Genomic DNA, 20,029 nt, shown 5'->3' on the forward strand with positions numbered 1-20,029 from the left:
AGCCACGAGAGTTTAGGCTCGAAGTAGACAATATTAGACCATTGTGAAGGTTCAAAAAGTCACGAGAGTTTAAGCTCGAAGTAGATAATATCATAACATCGTGGAGATTCAAAAAGTCACAAGAGTTTAGGCCCGAAGTAGACAATATCATATAATTATAGAGGTTCATTATTCAGAAGTGTGAAGCTAAATAGAAACTTTAAAGATACTATTCAGAAGTCTAGCAATTATTCTTGCTCAACTGCCTCCTGTTCATAATTCTACCATTCTATGCAGCCCCAAGACATGTCCTTTTCTCTCTTTCTCATATGCATCATTTCTTGGGGGACGGATGTTGTTATCTTAAGCATTAGCATTTACTCTTAAAGAGATGGGCGACGACTCGAATTCTCCATGGATGAACTATCAAGTGGGACGTAGGAAGCGTTTATTAGGAATAATTAGAGATGTTCATCTGGGTAAAGTCAACCAAATTTTCCATTTATTCTTATGAGGATTAGGGTAAATATACACTTAGTAAGCCAATATGTATATAAAAGTGGAGACGGGGCGGAGACTGAAGTAGGGTTGGGGCAAGTAATCTCTGTCTCTAGCCCTGTTCATCCAACGAGGAGAAATCTCTATCCACTCTCTGTTCTATTTTCTGTTTAAACGGAGATTTTGAGAGAGAGATTTGGTGTGATCTCGAAGTGGACCATGCATACGAGCCGACATGGTCTCTCAGAAATCCACATCTCTATCACTATGGCTGACCCAAAGAAAAGAAAGACAAGGAGAGACCACTGGGAGGTGTTGCAATCCATGGAGAAAGCAGCTTCCTTCTTCTTTGCCATTAAAGTCACAGTCATAGGCCCTTTCGGGACCATTGCTCTACCTCTTCTCGATGCAACTGCACCACTTATCTAATTATTCTTATTTTTTTTCACTTTCTCAAAACCCTTATCTCTCATCATGTGAATCTCTCTTCAATTCATCTCGCACCATCCTATAATAAATATGGGTCTCAAAAATTCATGGACTAAAAAAATTCATAAATTTTCATTTATTTGAATATAACCCAGTTCAAATAAGTTTATAATCTAACGAATTAAGTCGAATCCATCAAGTTCGAATCTTTCAAACCTACAGAAGGAAGACCCAATTTTCTAAAGAAACATAAATGGTTTAGATGATTAGAAAAAGTAAAAAGTAGGAAGAACACTCTATGTATCATCATCATATATATGATGATATAACGTGAGGAAGTTGCTCGGATTCACATCACAGGTCCCTCTGGAGAGAGGCAATTAAGGAGGTAGCAAAGCAAAGCAATGGATTGATATTGTCTTTTGTGTCACAATAGAGAAGGGTCACTATCTTGTTGTTCCTTATCTCTCTCTCTCTCTCTCTCTCTGTATGTGTCTCTCTCAGGGATTATGGCAATATGGCAATGGGCAATGAGGTGGGGTGAGAGTGACTTAAGCTTAGAGGAAATCTCCTGTCCAGAGCTAATAGCATGGCGTTGTTCCCACACACATACCCTTTATATTAATTTTACAAAACACCCATTTTCTTCACGGTTTGTGGACCATAATGGATACACACACCTTTGATTCATATCATGTCTATATCCCTTCTCCTCCTGTCTTGTCATCTCATCTCATCTCATCTCCCTTTTTATTAACCTCTTCTTCTCCATGCTACGACATTCTCTTATTCTTTGTCGCCTCTCTCTATCCTTTCACATCTCTTCTTAACCCTAATGTTTTACCAACCAACATATACTAATGTTTTTTTAAGGATGTATGTTTATATTTACTGTCTATACCACTCAAAGCGAAAACAAAGAAGTTTCAGGGGTGGAAAGAGGTAATGGAATTGAGAGACCGACAGGGAGAGGAGCTGTTTTGATTTGCTAAGATCATTCGGTCGAACGTACCTTCCTTTTCGATGACTCAATCATAGGAACTTCAAAATTAAGTTCACTTAGCTTCGAGCAAATTCATGTTCGAGTGATCTCCTATGAATTTTCCTTGAAAACATATGAGTGAGACCAAAATAAGCTAAAAGAATCCATATTGTTTTGTTGGGACAATCTCCCCTCTGTAATGCAGTCATGTCATAAAATAGTGTCAGAGACATCAAGTATTGAATATGAACTAGATACTCATTACAATTTCAATTTCTAAAACAAGTTGGTATCCAACCAACTCAATTCAATACCGTCTCAACAACTAAACTAGTCTTTCGAAAAGTCAACACTATGGGTAGCGTTTCAATTGAGTTAGTCTCCTACGCAAGAGGAATACTTCCTAGGCCAACACGTCAATAGCATTATTTCCAAAAATTACTACATCTAAAAGAGTATCAATTCATAGCTTATTTAACTTAAAATAGAAAACAAAAACATGTCACGTGTGTGAGTGATTAGAATACAAAAAGTTTAGTACAAAGTTCATTAAATTCTCCAAAAACAGGTTTGAAGGGTTTAAGGCAATGGGGACAGAAGAATGGAAATGTTTCATGGTCCTCTTACCACCTTTGTAGCCTACACTGTCTTCTGACCGACCTACTATATTTCTCAATTAACTTTCTTTCCTCTTTTATTTATTTTTAGGACACATTTCCATCACCATCTCTTCATATCATGCATTAACAATTTGTCTGTGGGGACATCTCTCTTAAAACCCATTATTTCTCTATCAACCAAGTTTTTAAATCAATTCATCCTTACCCATTGATTCTCTTTCGTTCTAGCCGCTCGAGCAAGGTTAAAACTTAGTAACCTTTGAACTTTAGGTAAGAGTAAAATTGACTGTGCTTTTATTTAACCTTGATATGATCGAATGGAGTTGGTTAGGTTATTCAGAGTCATCGAGTTGAGGTTGGGTGAAGATATTCGGCTTGTTGACTAAATATTTGGAGGGCTCTTCTTCCGACAAGAAAAATCTTTCGATTAGTCTCCATTACTAAGTAGCTGTCCTTTCTTGCTAGAAACATCTCTCTCTCCTGTCTTTGCAATCGTGTTCTCTCAACCATTCAGGAGATCACCTACATGGTGCTAAGGTTATACACGGATTGGGTTGAGTTGAATTGAAAAAAAAAAATTGGACCAACACGAAAAACTACTTTTTTTTCAAGGCATTATCATCGATCAAACAATTCACAAATAACTCGTGAAAATAACACAACCAAAATCCTTACTCGAATTACAAAAACGATGAACATTTGTTTATCCAAACATGTTTGAATGAGAAACAGAGAATCATTAGCAGAAACCCATGTTCTTCATGTTTTGACACTAAAGTGGGAGCTGAAATTAAGAGCCAATATAGTATCTGAATTTGGTAGTTGCTAAGTTTACAACCTCCACATCAATAATGTTCCCTCCATTTACTTCATTTCCTGCAATATTTGGTCCACATCTTTAGATCATAATGTTGACTTGACATCCCTCTTTTCAAATATCTTTCCTCCTTAAAAAAATCAAAATTTACCCGTTTATCATATTGTATCGATTTTCACGACAAGAAATTAGCTCATCAAGCATTCCCGTTGTAAGATATTTCAAGCAACAGAAAGCATCTAATCTAACCTTATAGCATTCCCGTAGTAAATCCACGAGTTTAAGCTAAATATTTCTCAATCATATCAACCTAATGAGTACGAAATGATATACTGTACTTTCATTTACATATTGAAAACCAATGGAAATTCCATAGACAAGAGAATCTTTTTGTTTGAATAACGCGAACTCCCAACCCCCTCTTTAATTTCACATCTTTCTTTTACTTAGCCATACAATCAAAACTCTCTCTCTCTCTCACAGCTCTTCTTTAATGGTGCAGTAAATTTTAACCCTTTGTAGAAGAAGAAGAATCTAAGATACGTCGAGGATCGTTCGGAGAAGAGTCTCATATTGGCTAGTTAAGGAGAAGATCGTGAGTTTATAAGTAAGGAATACTACTTCCATTGGTATGAGGCTTTTTGGGAAAACCAAAAAGTAAAGTCACGAGAATTTATGCTCAAAGTAGACAATATCATACCATTGTGGAGGGTCGTGGTTCATGGGTATTTATTTTCCTTTCAATTCTTAGGCAGAGAAAACATGAGCTGATCTTATGACATTTCTTACAACTTTACCTGAGTTTCTGTGGTACTTCACTCAGAAACCCCTAAAGAGACTAAAAAACTGTGCTTTTTTTTCTTTGGCTTTGATGAATCTGTAAGGCTTTTGTCCTTCTACCATTCTAAAAGTTATGTCATAAACTAAAACTCAGCAGTACTTATTACTGTGTCGTTCTTTCTTTCTCTCTCTCTCTATGGATCTTTTTAGCAATGCTCAATTCCTCCAAACACAGCTTAAGGGGAAAAACGTACTTGAGAGACCCTTTTTTGCTCTTGCTTTTGATATCAGTGTGTGCTGTAGGGCCCTTTAGGTGATGCAAAGGAAATCTGCCAAAGATGAACAGAAACTCACATACTATCTAATGAAAAAATGTGTCAAAAACTTAGATAAGTATCTATCTACCTACCAAAGTACAAGTGTCTTAACTGGTTTTAATGTTGAAGCCCCAACTCAAAGTTACAAAGCTTTTGCTTTTCTGGTTTTGTGGTTATAATTTGAAATAGATATCTCTAGCTCTGGCTAGCCTAGCTTGTTTTGCCTTCAAAAGGGTAGGACTCATTGCCGGCCAAGTGGATAGTTACCCCTTTCATTTTCCCTCGCTCTCATTATTCCATTGCAATGAAAGCTCTATAACTAGACGAAATATTAATGGGGTCTTATGTTTTCCACCTCTTTATGGCCTATTTTGGACATTTTAACGAGAGTTGAATGAATAGAGTCCTGATTTGAAGGACCTATTCGTTAGATAACCCTAAGAAAACCCTTCTCTTTTGTTGTAAAAACTTTATCACTCTACAAAATCTTAACAGGGTCGTTTGGGTTTGGGTTCGTGTAATTTTATCTGGGTCACTGTAGATTTACAAGAGTACCGAACATGGCAGCACATCGAGCCTAAAATGGTAGCATATCCCCACTTTTTAGTCGTCATATTTGACTAAAACTAACAAGTTAGCTTCATCACTTATTAGCTAGATCATGGTGTAGGACAACTGTGAGATCCCACGTCGATTGGAGAGGGGAACGAAACATTCTTTATAAGGGTGTGGAAGTCTCCCCCTAGCAGATACGTTTTAAAATCGTGAGGCTGACAACGATATGTAGCGGGACAAAACGGCCAATATCTACTCGCAATGGGCTTGGGCTATTACAACAACAGTTTTCCATCGGAGAAGTCTAAGCTAATTCATTAATATACAAACCCCACAACAATAATTAGCTGCATATCTTTCTCCATCCTTAATCAATTTAAGGTTAAAACTAAGAGAAGATGGGGAAAATTTATGAGAAAATCTTGAAAGGGGAATTGGGCAGGCATTCACAGCTGGAGACGCAGCCAATTATGGGTATGAGATTTATTGAGAAATTAAAGCAATCTGAAGCTCTATGGGTTCTACAATAATTGAATTTGATTCCTTCACATTTTGTGAGCCAATCATTTATTGATAAAAGGATTTTCTATTACAGTGATTGGTCAATTCAGTGTTATTCTTCTTCAATTGTGTGACCTTGGAGATTTCCCAAACTCTCTATTTCCATTTCCATTATGCAAAAATAAGTTCGGGTATGGCTCGAGATTTGATATCTTTTAACTTTTTAGTTGAGAACATAACGTGTTATCTACTTAAAACTAAGAGCTGATTAATCTATAAATTTCCAAGAAACTTTCATCTTAAAGCTCTTGAAAGCGATTAGACGACAAGTCATGATGTTTAGGGCTTCCTCCTTATCCCTCACCCTACCCTTTCATTTCTGTTTAAACTTTTCCGACTACGGGGATTAATTGATTGGATACCTGTGAACCACAATCTTTCCTAGGAACTGTTTCTATGACAATAGACGAAGTGCTCTGACCTCGGGTAATCATGCACCTAAGGACAAGCCAACAGCCAACTCAACAACAATTGACCCACACAAAGATGACACACACAAACTGGTAATGTCGTATAGAATGGACCATTTTGAATCAATAGATCCAGGTAATTTTACTCATCAGTAACGTTCACTTCACAATTATTGGAGTCATTTGATTCATACTGGTCCACACTTACGCCCACTTGAAATTGGTCAATTTTAGAAAGTTTGATTCCTTGAGCGAGTTTATCATCACAGATGAACAAATCTCGTATCAAAATTGCAGAGTTCTTATCTTCTCTAACATGGGAATAATATTCACTATTATTTCAGTTAATCAACACTCATTTGAGTTATTCCAAATCTTTGCTAGAGTGAAGTAATAATGCTACTGACTCTGTATATAGTCTCCTTAAAAGTGCAATCTATCTAAGATGATGACAACAATATCAGACATTTCTATCCTTAAAAGTGCTAAGATCTTCCTAAACAGAGGATCTGATCAGCTGCTCGATCGATACAACGACCAGTTACCAACAACATCAAGCAGAAGCACAATATTTGATTTCAGAAAGAATGTGATGGTACCTACTGTAATCTGAGATGTGTTTGAAGCCAGGAGTTAAATTTGAGAAGAATATCAAAACTGCTGCCGTAAACAATGAAGGCCAGACAGTGTCGACCTGCACGACGTGTTTGATAAGCTATTAGCTACAATGAAGGCCAGAGGATTGTGTGATGAATTAAAGCTTAAACGAACAAAAATGGTACGAATGTACGAAGGGCCACAAAAATTGAAATGATAAACGTCAAACTTTCCATTACACTAACACGCAATAATCTTGTTAAATTAAAGCTCCATGAATGTACGAAGCCACCAGCGTGGTATCAACTCTTCCTAATAGATCCTAATGCAATTTCTGAGTTGGTAGGGTATATTTTAGAAGAAATTGATGGGAAAAATTGAGCCAAAAGCAAAAAATGGGGGAAAACATGACTGATTTACCTTAATCGGGCAGCATCCATTAGAAAGAAACTTCAACCAAGCTCGCCATTCTGTGAGATGATCGACAAACAGAGATAACAGAGATGATCGATCAAATTTCCTTTTGGGTTTCCTGCGATTCTACCGCCATCGGGTTGCTTGCCTCCCAATTTTTTTATAAATTAATTAATATTACTTGCTTCATATTAATTTTGCTAAATAACTTAATTTCGCTATATTAATAAAAAAGAAAAAAAAAAACTTTTAAAATTAATTTTATATTTCAAAAAATACGTTCAAACATTTAAGATCAATAATTCATCGTTGAATATATAAAAATTTAAATAATAACGTATATTTTTCTTTGTTATAAATACATTAAAAAAATTATCGTCTCACATCAACAAAATATTTTCACAAGCTTATACCATCTAGATGGATCAAAAACAAGTTTAAATTTCAAACATTAATTCACTAAATATTTCCCAATAAAATTGATCGTCAAAATAAATTTAATAAATTTATAGTACGTTGATGGATAAAGTGCATATTACTATTTCCAAGTCGACATTCGATCTTGAACTCAGAACATATTATTTTATTCACGTGGAACATCAGTAAACCTCAATAAATCATGACATCCCTGAGTATCAGTATAAAATTACCTAGGAGTGATTAAAAAAAAATTAGAAACTAAAGATAATAATAAGATATCAACAAGTATAATAAGAGTTCGTCACACGGCGACAATTGACATTTACTCCTTCCTTTTAGGTCGGAGATTCAAATCCTCATTACCCCACATTTCTTATACAACAAAAGAACGACCTTTAAACTCAACCAATCAGCTTCATTCACGAGTCCATATTTCATATATGAAAACAATTCCAAATGAGAATTTGAACTCGATCATATAAACTAGCAGTAATGCCAATAAGAACATTAACAAAACTGTTGATGCAAATAGAAAATTATTACAGTATTACACAGTTAGCATGTTTTCCTTTCAATGTTCATCATTTCACTCACACCCACGAAGTTTTCTAACATGTAATAGTAAAATGTAGTGTAATGTTTCAACTAAAGAAGATACTTACAGATTATAGATTTCGATAAGATGGTACATAAAAGAACCCTTTCTCACGTGACTCGTATGCATCAACTTTCACGCACCTCTACTATTCTCATGTGACAACTACTAGACCTTATTACATTCAATTGTCAAACTAACTAATACGGGATATTAAATCGACTATCATGACTTGAAACTATTCTCCCTCAATCTTTTATTGTTTATATGACTCTTATCGATCTCTAGGATAACCCATGTTAGTGATAAAATCAATCATATTTGAAACTCGACCCTCAACCCTCAGCTATATCTACTGTACTCAAACGGTTTGTAACAGTCCAAGCTCACCCTAGCAAATATCTCTTTCGGGCTTCCCCTCAAGATTTTACGTGTCTACTAGAGAGAGGTTTTCACACCCTTATAAGGAATGTTTTGTTCCCCTCTCCAACCGATGTAGGATCTCATAATCCACCCTCCTTAAAGGCCAGCGTCCTCGCAGGCACACCACCCAATGTCTGGCTCTGATACCATTTGTAACAACCCAAGCCCTCCTTAGCAGATATTGTCCTCTTTGGGCTTTCCCTTAACTAGGGAGAGGTTTCTACACCCTTATAAGGAATGCTTCGTTCCCCTCTCCAACCGATGTGGGATCTCACGCTGTTACTACTCAAACTGCACCAATAACGTCTATAAATTTCACCTAGAAACCATATTTTGGTTGACCCCCAACCAGTTGTACTTAGAACTGTAAGAGAATCATAACCAACAATTGTATCACTGTTCTCACCAGTTCGATTACAAAACAGTGATTGCAATAGTCAGCATCATATTATAGACCACTAAAGCTTTGAAACTCTACACACTTCTTATGAGAATGATAGATACTGCAAGAATCCATGGTTCTATGGGTGCTCTAATGGAGGAGAAATTACAAGCTAAATTAAGAAACCTCAAGTTCATGGAATGCCATAATGTTTGGTATGCTAGGAATCTCAAACAGATAAGTAACGATCACAGCATACTAATTAAGCAAACAAGGCTTGAATTGGATATAGAATGGTAGCTTAGCTCAAAATTTATTGATCAACAGCCAGCAGAACTCACAGAAGGCAATAGAATCATTGAATGTAATCAAAGTTTTCAAAGAACAAAAACTTGTTCTGATCCCAGAAAGGATGGAATTATTTCCAAGTCTAATCAAGAATTCAAGCGAAGATTAGAACCAGAATCACCCTCTCAAATTTTCAGAAGCCATAGCTAAACTAAGTCCGATGAACTCACTACAAAATTAACATATAGAACCCTAATAAAAGCCTAATCAGCCCAAATCAAGTGCGAAAAATTCATAATCAAAGTGGTGGGAAAGGAGCATAAATTTGATTCAAGCCTAACCTAAATCAGTTCGTCTTAGGATCTGGCATCGGGAACAAGCCGGCGCCGGCGCCCCTTGGCGGCGAGAATCCCAAGAACTTCTGCAAATTGGTCCTAATGCTAATCGAACAGAGGAAGTACAGAAACGCCATAGCGCAATCGGTAGGATCATCGCCCTGTAACCCTCGGTGGCTCATCTTCATCACAAGTCCAAAAGGCTTAAACGGCAATTTGGCAACAACCTTGCCTTCGAAGAGCGAATTGAGCAATCCAAAGACGACGAACAGAACAAGGGCAACGACGGCGCCGGATTTGAACTTGAAGAGTGAGAGGTCGCGGCTGGATTCCTTGAGACTGGTCTCGACGCGATCGATCTTCTTGGTTTTGGACTTCTTGACGGTGATTTTGGAGCTGTCGGTCTTCATGGTCTCGAGCTTTTTGGCAGCCTTGTCGATGGAGGATCGTAGGGTTTTGTAGGAGTTCGTGCGGTAGATGAGAAGCCATGAGATGGCCTCGCACACGATGGCGGTGCAAACGGAGATTCCGACCACCGTGAGGCTGTCGGAGTATCGGAAGGAGGAGAAAAGGGGGATCGTGGCCATCGCCGGAATTGGGAGGAAAGATCAAAAAATTGTTGTGGAGAGTTGGATTGGATCTGAAGGGGAAATTGTGTTTGAATCTAAATTACGTGATTTCAAACAAAATTATCAACTTCGATTCTCTTGCAAATATTTATATATATACGGCTGAGATTCATGTTCAAATCTAGTTGACATTTTTTCTTCTTTCCCACACATAAAATTTTAGATAGGCTACAAAATTATCGACTTCCATCAATCAATTATGAGCTAGTACACTGTTCGGTATCTTGTCTATGGCACCATTTGTGATGATCCAAACTTATCGTTCAGTGTCTTGCCTCTAGCAATTATGAGCTGCCACACTGCTCAATGTTGCCTCTAGCACCATTTGTAATGGTTCAAGCTCACTGTCTCGTATCTTGCCTCTAACGCCATTTGTAATAGTCCAAGCTCACTGTCTCATATCTTGCCTCTAACATCATTTGTAATGGCTCAAGCTCACCACTAATAGATATTGTTCGCTTTGGCTTGTTACATTCTGTTGTCAACCTTATAGTTTTAAAACTACTGCACACACTTTTTATAAAGAATGTTTTGTTTGTGCCGATTTGTCAAATAGAATAATAAAATAGGAATATTTAAAAAAAAAAAAAAATATTAGGGTCTAATTTGATAAAATTAAAAGTTTAGGGAAAAAATGTAAATAAAGACTTTTTGTTTTGGATCTTTGGGCCGAAGCTCGGAACGAGGGCTTCCAAAATATTCAACCCTCTTATCTGTTAAGTTGGAAACAAAAGCTCAGTTTTAGTGCATTATCGGAGCCGGAGAAGGTGGCCAAGCTCTGCAGTGCGTTGGCTCCTCGTCGGAAACTTGAGGTGCGTCGGCCACGTTCTATATCTAGCTGTTTTTCAAAGCTCTGTAAATGTTTCGGTAGCATTGCCTTTGAGTTTCGGTCAATCAAGGAGTTTTTGTTGTGTTCTTTCTCGTGTTTATGTAATGCTTTTATCGATAGCTTAATGGTTTTTTCTTTTGACGTTTATGAAGTTCAGATTTTCTGGAGTTTTAAGCCTAAAAACTAGGGCTAAGAAATTTGCAATTTGAAATGCTTTCGACATTTTTCTGAGAGTAAAGTAGCGTTAAGTCTGTTCTTGCATCTTCATAATAGTACAATTTCCTGATGTTTACTAATGGTGAATTTGAACTTGCTTTGAGTTATCTTTAAGTGGAGGACGTTGTCCAAAATGTTCAGGTGTTGCTTGCTCCCCAAAATGCTTAATAGATTTTAGAAGTTGCAAAACCTATCACTTTTAATGTTGTCAAAGAGATTGGTTTAAAAGGTGATACCTCTAAAGCTTTGAGAATGACCTATTCTGGGTGGAGATTGCTAACTGTGCTCTCACAGGTGTGGAAAATGGGGAGCAAATTGCAATAGAAGTAGTACTGACGGAGGAAGAAATTGTAGCATCATTGCAATTCACTGCAATTACGAACAACCAGAGACGATTCCCGTTTGCCTTGCAGGCCAAAAAGAGAGGCAATATTTCTTCCATGAATTCTCTTTTCTTACATTCTTCTCTTGGTCCACCACTTGCTTGCAAGCCCCTGCCATGTCCTCTTAAGAAGCCTATACATATGCGTGCACTACTTGGCTTTCGTTGCAGTACTAGGATATTTTCTCGTTCGGCATTATTTCCTGTCAAATTATGTCCATCCTTACATATTAGTAGATCAATCACCTGTTCTTCAACTCCTTCAAATGAGGGTGTGGTATCAGTGATCAATTTTGAAGATTTAGTTGAGAAGGACTTTTCGTTTCTCGATTCAGACGATTTTGGTTCTATAGAAGAGCATGATGAAAAGATTAGGCGCATCATTTCTGCTGGAGAAATTGCAGAAAGTTCTCAGGTTATGGTTGCCATTTCTTCAGAGGGATTTGTTGATCGGTTGTATGAATCAGCTCCTTGCCGAAGTTTACTTGTTGTCCATGATGCGATTCTACCATTAGCTTGTATTAAAGAAAAATATGACAAAGTTAAGTGCTGGCAAGGAGAAGTTATATATGTGCCAGAAAAATGGGGACCTTTTGACGTTGTATTTCTCTATTATCTGCCAGCAATGCCTTTTGAACTCGACGCAATCTTTGGCGCACTCACACAACGTTGTTTGCCAGGTGATTTTTTTTTCTTTTTTTGCATAGTTTCTTACCATCTTTGTTCGATCTCCAGATTATAAGTTATGGATTTGAGCAATTGGTTTTTTCCTTGCCTCCAAGATATATCATTAGTCCTTGGGGCAATGTTGAGATATATATTGTGACATAATCTGTTAGTTCCTTCAGAAAATAAAACCACATGGAAATGAAATCTTGCTTGTTTTATAGAGTCTATTACAGCCCTAAGGTAATCTATTTCCTTCTTGCTCAATAGGGGGAAGACTAGTTATTAGCCATCCCGGTGGAAGGAAAGTGTTACAGCAAGAACAGCAACAGTTCTCAGATGTCGTAGTTTCGGATTTACCTGATAGGACTACTTTGCAGAAAGTTGCTGCTGATCACTCTTTTGGCCTGACTGAATTTGTAGATGAGGATGGCTTTTATCTTGCAGTTTTGAAGTTCAACAAGGATTGATCATGAGTCTGAATATTTCATCAGAGGCCAGCAGTTCAATATCTAAGTCCTGCTGCAAAATCTTACCAAATTTGGATAAACCAAATGTTGATGTTTTTGTCATTGATCATTGAGTATCATTTCCAGGTGGTAGTGCAAAGGATCAAGTTTGATATTCTCTGATCCTTGTTGGTTGCTTAAATTCCATCCAACAAGATTGTTACAGTTCTTGCTATTTTATGAAATCCTGAATCAGATAAAGTTCCTAACAATGTGTTTGGGTGAAAAAATGATGATGATAACTAGATGAGCAAGGTTTGGGCATCTTGACAATTTCCTTTCAACTGTAGAATAATGGAGTAAGATTACAAGTTACAGGGGAGATTACTGTGCTTGCGCTAGTGCTTGTGCCTGTGCTGGCTGTATGTTAACTAAAATGTGTATTATCTCATGGACGAGGTTGAGCTTCAGGTCCTGGTGGTTTTGAAGAATTTAGAAGCGGCTGGAGAGCCTTAACCACAATTGTCATGTTTGGCCTGAAGTCAGCCTCGTACTGAACACACAAGGCTGCAACTGCTGCCAACTGAGAGGGATTCACATGGAAATTATAGTGGAATAAGTATCCTATCCAATCCAATCCAATCCAATCTGAAACATCTACGACAATGATGAAAACTAATATGCATTGGATCGTTGATTAGCGGGTAATCGTTGATTTAGTTATAAAAACATGTTCTATGATTTGAATATGATGTGATTACACAGTAGAGGATACCTTTGCTATCGCTTTTGGTGGGTAATCGTTGTTTAGCTTGGGATCTACACACTGTTTCACCTTGTCCTCACTTAATCTTGGTGTTGCCTGCAGAACAATATGAATGGCTAATTGAGTCTGAGTATACTGCAGGCAGTAGGAAGAAATAGGAGAAAGGGAAGACTTACCCAAGTAACAAGACTCTGTTGTCCCTTGGGCATCGTGTGATCTACTGGCTTTCGTCCTGTCAAAAGTTCGAGAAGAACTACGCCAAAACTATAAACGTCACTCTTTTGAGTAATCTGTCCTGTCATAGCATACCTAAAAAGAGAAACCAAAGAAAGGAAGTTGAAAGAGTTTAGTCTTACTTTCAACTCAATCAAATGCAACGCAATATGGGAGAATATGAAATGATAAGCTTTTAAGTTAAAATTCAATTTTCGTCCTTTAACTTTACGAATTTTCGTCCAGTCAGATATTGTCATTTTTTGGCTTTTCCTTACAAGTTGCTACCAATAGTATCAAAGTCAGGTTCCAGACAATGTGATTGCACTAGTCAGAGTAGGGTTAGACTCTCTCCACAGAGAAAGCCTAAAGATGATAATATTTGCTAGGATGAGCTTAAATAGTTACCGTTTGACATATAGATTATGTTGCTTATATATATGTGCATTAAATGTTGACATAGACCTGTACTAGACATAAAAGTTGCCTAATAGACTTGTACATGACACAGAAGTTACCTAATGTGTTGACATAGACCTGTACTAAACACAAAAGTTATGTGAGGTAAGTATTGGATAGCATGGACCAAAATAATTACTTTTTGAAAGGTCAAGAATCAAAATGAGACGTAATTAAACGTTTAGAGACCAAAATGGAATTAAACCTACGGTATGTTGCTACTTTAGTTGTAAAATTCATTTCCAAGAGCAAGACATATAGAAGTAAACACACAAAGAGCTTACTCTGGAGCATGGTAACCGAATGTTCCTAAGACTCTAGTTGAATGAAGTCGTGCTGCTGTATCCGATGATTGATTTGTCAAGTTGAAATCAGCAATCTTCGCGAGGAAGTCGTCGAAGAGAAGAACATTACTCGACCGGATATCACGATGAACTATGGAAGGCTGAACCTTTTCATGTAGATACTCAAGGCCTTTGGCTGCACCAAAGGCAACTTTAACTCTCTGGCTCCAAGTAAGCACTGGACCAGGCTCAGCCCCTTGTACTCCTTTTCTTCCTGTACTAGAAAATGATCAGAACAAACCAAAATCGTCAACAAAAAGAGGTAACTCTATGATTTAGCTCAACATACCATGTAATATATCGTGCAAAGAACCCATTTTTGCAAACGGATATATCAAGATTCGATTATTAGCCTCCAAACAATACCCAATTAACTCCAAAAAGTTCTCTTGCTTGAGCCTAGAAACAACTGATAGCTGCAAAACCATGACAACACATGAACACAAATGCATTAGATGAGGATACTGATATATTACCTTCAACATTCATACTGTTTCAAGATCGAACCTGAGCTGCAAAATCGTTGTCGGGCTCCGGTGAAGAACTGGTATCCAGTTTCTTTATTGCAGCAGCCTGACCGCACTTTAACGTCGCATAATAAACCCGACCGTAAGAACCTTCTCCAATGAAAGATTTCGCACCAAAATTACTTGTTAACCTGTTTAGTTCATCCAGTGTAATGACTGGCGTTTCAATAGGCAATATTTGCTGAGGAGGTCCACCTCTGACAACATTGGAGCTCCTGGGCTCTCCTCTCTCACTGCCTACAATACAAATCAACTTTCATGATCCCCACATCACATCATCCATAGCCACAACAACGCAAATCCAGCATTTGAATTATAGAAAACAACAACAGCAACCAATATGTCTAAGAACAATGGCTAACAAACAACAAAATCCAGCAGAATCCCATCCTCCAAACGAACAGGCATTTCAACAAACAGATTGAAGGCAATAACCAAAGAATTTAGAAGAACATGAGAAAAAGAGCATTTACCACCATACGTATTTCCCCTCGGTGGGGCTGAATATTGACTCGAAGGCGCGCCATAATTTTCCTCCTCCACACCTCCGCAGCAGAACATCGCTTCCCGTCAATTCGTAGTAGCCTCAAAAACCTAAGAACAAAGGAAAATCCACCAAATGCATCAAGAATCAATCAATTCTTTCGTCGACTCATTTAATAAGGATCGAGATGATGGAGGAACAAACAGGAAAAATGATAACAATAATTGCAATGAAAGAAGAAGAAGAAGAAGAAGAAGAAGAAGAAGGGGAAATTGACCTGGAATGTGAATGAAAATGTAAGCGAGGCACAGAACAAAGAGATTGAAAGCGAGGAAAGACAGAGGAGGGGAGTGGGAGGAGGGGGAGGAGGAGGAGACTCCCTGCAATGGGTTCCTGAAATGGCGATTGGAGGAAGGTACATGTTGCTGTATTTAGCGGGAAACTCGGTTGGGATTTGCCTAACCGCTTAAACCAAACCCCTCAGACGTGCGTCCCACGTCGCACCTTCAATCTCTCCTCTACGCCCTCTCCTTTTTATTTCTAATTTATATGCACTCTTAAAACTATAAAATATATTTAATTATAATTCAATTGGTTAAGACGTATATCACTGTATATAAAATCGTTTCGTTTATTATTTAGATCATATATGTACATATGCACGACGATTAGAATATGTCTAAGATGAATAAAGACTCGGTAAGAATTAGATATCTAATTCTTCATTTTCCCATCAACAACCCTAAAGTTGTTCTTGCTGTGACACCAAACCGACCATGACAAGCAGTATCATTCTGTCTGTAAGCTTCTACCTATAAAAAATCCTTATGATCAATGGTCGGTATAAAGAAGTGAACAACTACTTTGGACTTTTGTTCACAAATGCAAGATATTATCACAGTACCACCATAGACAAACATTCAAACACGTTGTGGTATGTTTCTTAGAGACTTGGCATGCAAACAAATAAGCTAGAGAAACAAATTCCGGTAACTTGATAACAAAAACGAGCATTGGTACCTCAGTGATTCGAAGAACAATGTCGTCTCTCTCAAGGAGCTTCCCAAGCAAGCGTGGGGCGTGGTCCCAAGCGTCGACGAGGAACAACTCTTCGGGGAGCTTTAGTGAATCACTCGGAAGAGCAAGAGGCTTAGAATAGGGCTATTTGGTTGGGTTGATATCGGGCTTCAATTTCGCCCGGGTGACTGACTTGGGGAAATGCCCTATTTTCTTCTTCTTATTCTTCCTCTTTTAAGTTTGACCTTTCGCGGGTGTTGACTTAATTGTCAACGACATGTTTTCGTATTATTCAAAAATAAATTAATAAATAAGGTCTAAATTATATTTATATATATAATTTCTGAAATTATAGTTTTATTCTTATGGTTTACCTCATAAATTAATTAATATTAAGCTTAATTAAATTGGTAATATATATTAGTTAGGAACCCTATGTTTTTGGAAGGAAGAGGATATGCCGCCATTGTTCTAGAGCCTTCCAGACCGAGAACCTTCCGAAATCCGCAGTTTTCCCTTTCCCTTTTATCTCCTCCTCCGTTTCCATTTCCCATTCGCCACGATCTCTCTAGACGCGCCACTAGATTCTCTCTCCGACGTACTGTTTCCTCTCCCAAGCTCCGATAATGGCCAAGTTCGGCGAGGGCGACAAGCGGTGGATCGTCGAAGAACGGCCCGACGGTACCAATGTCCACAACTGGCACTGGGCGGAGACCGATTGCCTCGAATGGTCCCGCAATTTCCTCTCCAAGCTCCTCTCTGACCTCCTACTTCTCGACGATGAGGGCGGCCTTTTCATCAAGATCAAGAAGGTCGACAAGGTCGATGGAGAGGCCTATGTCAATATTCGGAAGGGGAAGATCATTCCTGGTTATGAACTCAGTGTCACTCTCTCTTGGGAAGGCGAGGCCAAGGATTCCGAAGGTAAATCTCTGCAGAAGGTCGATGGACTTGTTGAGATTCCATATATTTCCGATGAGAACGCCGATGAGGATCCTGAAGTTAGGGTTTCTGTGAAGGACGAAGGGGCGATTGGGAAGAAAATGAAGGAGGCTATGTTGGCGAAGGGGAAACCGATTGTGTTGGAGAAGGTGAGGTTGTACGTACATAGTATGGCTAAGGGTGGGCCTGCGAAGGATGACTTAGAGGCTAAAAAGGTGGAGCCGAAGAGTAATCAATCGGCTCCACCTGCGGCAGCGATGGCGGCTGCCCCTGCGGCATCAAAGCCAGCAGTGGTGGCGGAGAAGAAGAAAGCCAAGAAAGGGTTCAAGACGATAACGATGACGGAGAAGTTTAGTTGTAGGGCTAACATTCTGTTTGAAATTCTCATGGATGATAATAGATGGAAAGGGTTTACTCAGAGTAATGCTAAAATTAGCAAGGAAGTGGGTGGAGAGATCAGTATATTTGATGGGTCTGTGACTGGGAAGAACTTGGCATTGGAAGAGGGAAAGTTGATTGTGCAACAATGGAGATTCGGAAGCTGGCCTGATGGCATTCATTCGACGGTGAGCTGCCTTCTCCTCTACTTATCTCATTCTCAATGCATTTCTAGTAGTGTCTCTTTGCCATTATGGAATTGCTTAATGAGTTCTAGTGAATAATCGACCAAATCATGAATTACCCATGTGAATGATCAAGCTAAATTGGTTCTGAAAATGGTGCACAGGTGAAATTAACATTGGAGGAGCCGGAGCCTGGGGTTACCATTGTGAAGTTGATACATTCCGACGTGCCGGAGGAGGACAGGTTCGTTTTTTACTTGAAAAGACAAAACTCAAGCTCATTTTGTGTGGTTCTGTGGCTAATTTGTTCATGTTTTGATATGAATTAGATATGGGAACGCAACTGTAGTGGAGAACACGGAGAGGGGCTGGCGGGATCTTATTTTCAACAAGATCAGAGCAGTTTTTGGGTTTGGAATATGATAGGGTTAGTACAAAAGTCCCTTGGTTTCTGCATATCTCCATGAATGAAATAGAGATTTGAAATGCCTAATTTTCTAGTGATCAAATGATGGTGTTGTTCTTACAGTGTGTTGTGTTCCATCCATATTGATGAATCAAAATTCATGGTTTTAGACTGAGTCTTGAATTATACAATTGTCATCTAATCTCATTATCATAACAACATTTTGTCTTGTCGGCTGTATCTACCTAACATTATGTTGTCCTATGCATATGCTTTACTGGCTGAAGGGACGCAGTCTCTTCTCACTTTAACTTTAGCTTTAGCTGATTTATTATAAACTCTGCAAGCGTTTGGTATTTCTTTTATGATTCCGAAGCTTTCAACTGGGACCAAAGTTTAGGAAAGGGGATGTTAAGGTTCACATGATAAGCATACACAACTAAAGGTTGTATAGTCATCACTAGTGGTATAAACTTGTAGCTACATTGTATCGATCGTGTGGGTTATATACTTTTACTCGAGTATGATCATACTTTTGAGCAAAATATTGACATAGTGCTTGTTGCTTTTTAGTCTACCGTTCGTAGATATTATTTGTGGCCTGTCACATATGTCTTCAGCCTCTTGTGTCGGGAGAGGTTTTCACTCTTATAAGAAATGTTTTATCCCTCTCCAACCAATATAAATCTCAGTTCACCCTTTAGGGCTCAGTGTCCTCGCCCGGCACACCGCTCAATGTTCGATTTTAATACCATTTGTAACAGCTCAAATTTATCACTAATAGATATTGTTTACTTTAGCTATGTCGTCTCATTGTTTTTAATACCTTACTATAGATAGGGTTTAGCTCTATTTCGACCCTTACTCCTATGGTAGGGTTTGGTCTTAATTCGATCCGTGCCTCTTGTCTAGTTACTACTTACTCCCTCAAAAATCCATCCCATTCATGAAAATAGAGTAAATTATTGGGCCCATTTTGAAGCCTGTGTGCAAAGAGGCCTGTATAAAGCCTCTTCCGGTGCGAATTATACCAAACGCTAGGATATTAAAATTTTATCGAAGTGTAATTTTTTTTTTTTTTTTTTTTTTTAATTTTTACTCTCGAAATTCAAATTTGTATTTAAAATGTCCATAGAATCCTCTGAAGTTGGTTTAAAAAATATTTATGTATAATTTTAAAATATATATATATTTGATAATATCCAGAATTAGATATTTGTTGGTAAGATCTTAGAATCTTTTTTATTTTTGTTTTTTAAAAAATAAACAAATTTAAAATGTAAGATTGTAATATGTTAAAACTTTATTTATATATTTTAAAAAAAAGAAATATAAATTAGAGAGTAGGAGAAAATTGACATAAGCTTAGGAACCGACGATCAAAATCCCAATAAATGCCACCAAATCTAACAATTACCATTTTTGGTGGCCAACGCGTAAACTGCTTTCCCTTTCTCTTAATTTCCATGTGTTCCGTACGGACCCCATCTGGTCCCACCACCACCGCTCACCATCTCTATCCTATTTTTTAATATTTTTATCTTTTTATAAATAACAATAATAATAATAATTAAATTATTTATGTTAAATAATTAAATAATCTACTAAAGTTTGATCAACACAAAATAGAAATTAGTAGGTACTTCAAATCTTGGCACCAACTGCACCACTGTCACGCACATCGTGTGACCGTCCAATGGCAACACGTAGACATGGTGGAGTGATGGGCGAAACC

The 20,029-nt window shown here is 37.9% G+C and overlaps 3 protein-coding genes, 1 long non-coding RNA gene and 1 pseudogene across 4 annotated transcripts; 2 read left to right on the top strand and 3 right to left on the bottom strand.

Moving 5' to 3' along the window:
• Positions 1-3,156: 3,156 nt before the first annotated feature.
• On the bottom strand, positions 3,157-7,313 carry LOC111800469 (uncharacterized). The gene is made up of 4 exons (XR_015422260.1): positions 6,966-7,313; positions 6,548-6,642; positions 3,575-4,434; positions 3,157-3,455 (listed from the first exon to the last, which is right to left on the bottom strand). It is a non-coding gene; the product is annotated as an uncharacterized LOC111800469 (long non-coding RNA).
• Positions 7,314-9,107: 1,794 nt separating this feature from the next.
• On the bottom strand, positions 9,108-10,129 carry LOC147791559 (uncharacterized; annotated as a pseudogene).
• A 570-nt stretch (positions 10,130-10,699) lies between these two features.
• LOC111801154 (DNA-directed RNA polymerase subunit beta) lies at positions 10,700-13,395 on the top strand. The gene is made up of 3 exons (XM_023685147.2): positions 10,700-10,843; positions 11,371-12,138; positions 12,395-13,395. The coding sequence occupies exons 2-3, from the start codon at positions 11,517-11,519 to the stop codon at positions 12,592-12,594; spliced, it is 822 nt and encodes a 273-aa protein (XP_023540915.2). The 5' UTR covers positions 10,700-10,843; positions 11,371-11,516; the 3' UTR covers positions 12,595-13,395.
• Positions 12,323-15,879, bottom strand: LOC111801153 (protein CYTOSOLIC ABA RECEPTOR KINASE 4). Its single transcript, XM_023685146.2, has 8 exons — positions 15,644-15,879; positions 15,356-15,476; positions 14,863-15,119; positions 14,645-14,771; positions 14,296-14,569; positions 13,516-13,648; positions 13,349-13,435; positions 12,323-13,156 (listed from the first exon to the last, which is right to left on the bottom strand). The coding sequence occupies exons 2-8, from the start codon at positions 15,441-15,443 to the stop codon at positions 13,022-13,024; spliced, it is 1,101 nt and encodes a 366-aa protein (XP_023540914.1). The 5' UTR covers positions 15,444-15,476; positions 15,644-15,879; the 3' UTR covers positions 12,323-13,021.
• Positions 15,880-16,819: 940 nt separating this feature from the next.
• On the top strand, positions 16,820-18,523 carry LOC111800915 (uncharacterized). The gene is made up of 3 exons (XM_023684834.2): positions 16,820-17,891; positions 18,053-18,132; positions 18,218-18,523. The coding sequence occupies exons 1-3, from the start codon at positions 17,010-17,012 to the stop codon at positions 18,309-18,311; spliced, it is 1,056 nt and encodes a 351-aa protein (XP_023540602.2). The 5' UTR covers positions 16,820-17,009; the 3' UTR covers positions 18,312-18,523.
• Positions 18,524-20,029: the final 1,506 nt, after the last annotated feature.

This window comes from Cucurbita pepo, chromosome 8 (genome assembly GCF_057944985.1).
Source record: "Cucurbita pepo subsp. pepo isolate OVF chromosome 8, ASM5794498v1, whole genome shotgun sequence".
Classification (NCBI taxonomy): domain Eukaryota; kingdom Viridiplantae; phylum Streptophyta; class Magnoliopsida; order Cucurbitales; family Cucurbitaceae; genus Cucurbita; species Cucurbita pepo.

Bases quoted from the DNA above. Each gene is read 5' to 3' on its own strand.
- LOC111801154 (XM_023685147.2), top strand. From the start codon at position 11,517: ATGAATTCTCTTTTCTTACATTCTTCTCTTGGTCCACCACTTGCTTGC. The intron at 12,139-12,394 runs GTGATTTTTTTT...CTTGCTCAATAG, and splicing joins CACACAACGTTGTTTGCCAG to GGGGAAGACTAGTTATTAGC.
- LOC111801153 (XM_023685146.2), bottom strand. From the start codon at position 15,443: ATGTTCTGCTGCGGAGGTGTGGAGGAGGAAAATTATGGCGCGCCTTCG. The intron at 13,649-14,295 runs GTAAGCTCTTTG...TTCTCTTTTTAG, and splicing joins TTCGGTTACCATGCTCCAGA to GTATGCTATGACAGGACAGA. The intron at 13,157-13,348 runs GTATCCTCTACT...AATCCCTCTCAG, and splicing joins CACCAAAAGCGATAGCAAAG to TTGGCAGCAGTTGCAGCCTT.
- LOC111800915 (XM_023684834.2), top strand. From the start codon at position 17,010: ATGGCCAAGTTCGGCGAGGGCGACAAGCGGTGGATCGTCGAAGAACGG. The intron at 17,892-18,052 runs GTGAGCTGCCTT...AATGGTGCACAG, and splicing joins CTGATGGCATTCATTCGACG to GTGAAATTAACATTGGAGGA. The intron at 18,133-18,217 runs GTTCGTTTTTTA...GATATGAATTAG, and splicing joins GACGTGCCGGAGGAGGACAG to ATATGGGAACGCAACTGTAG.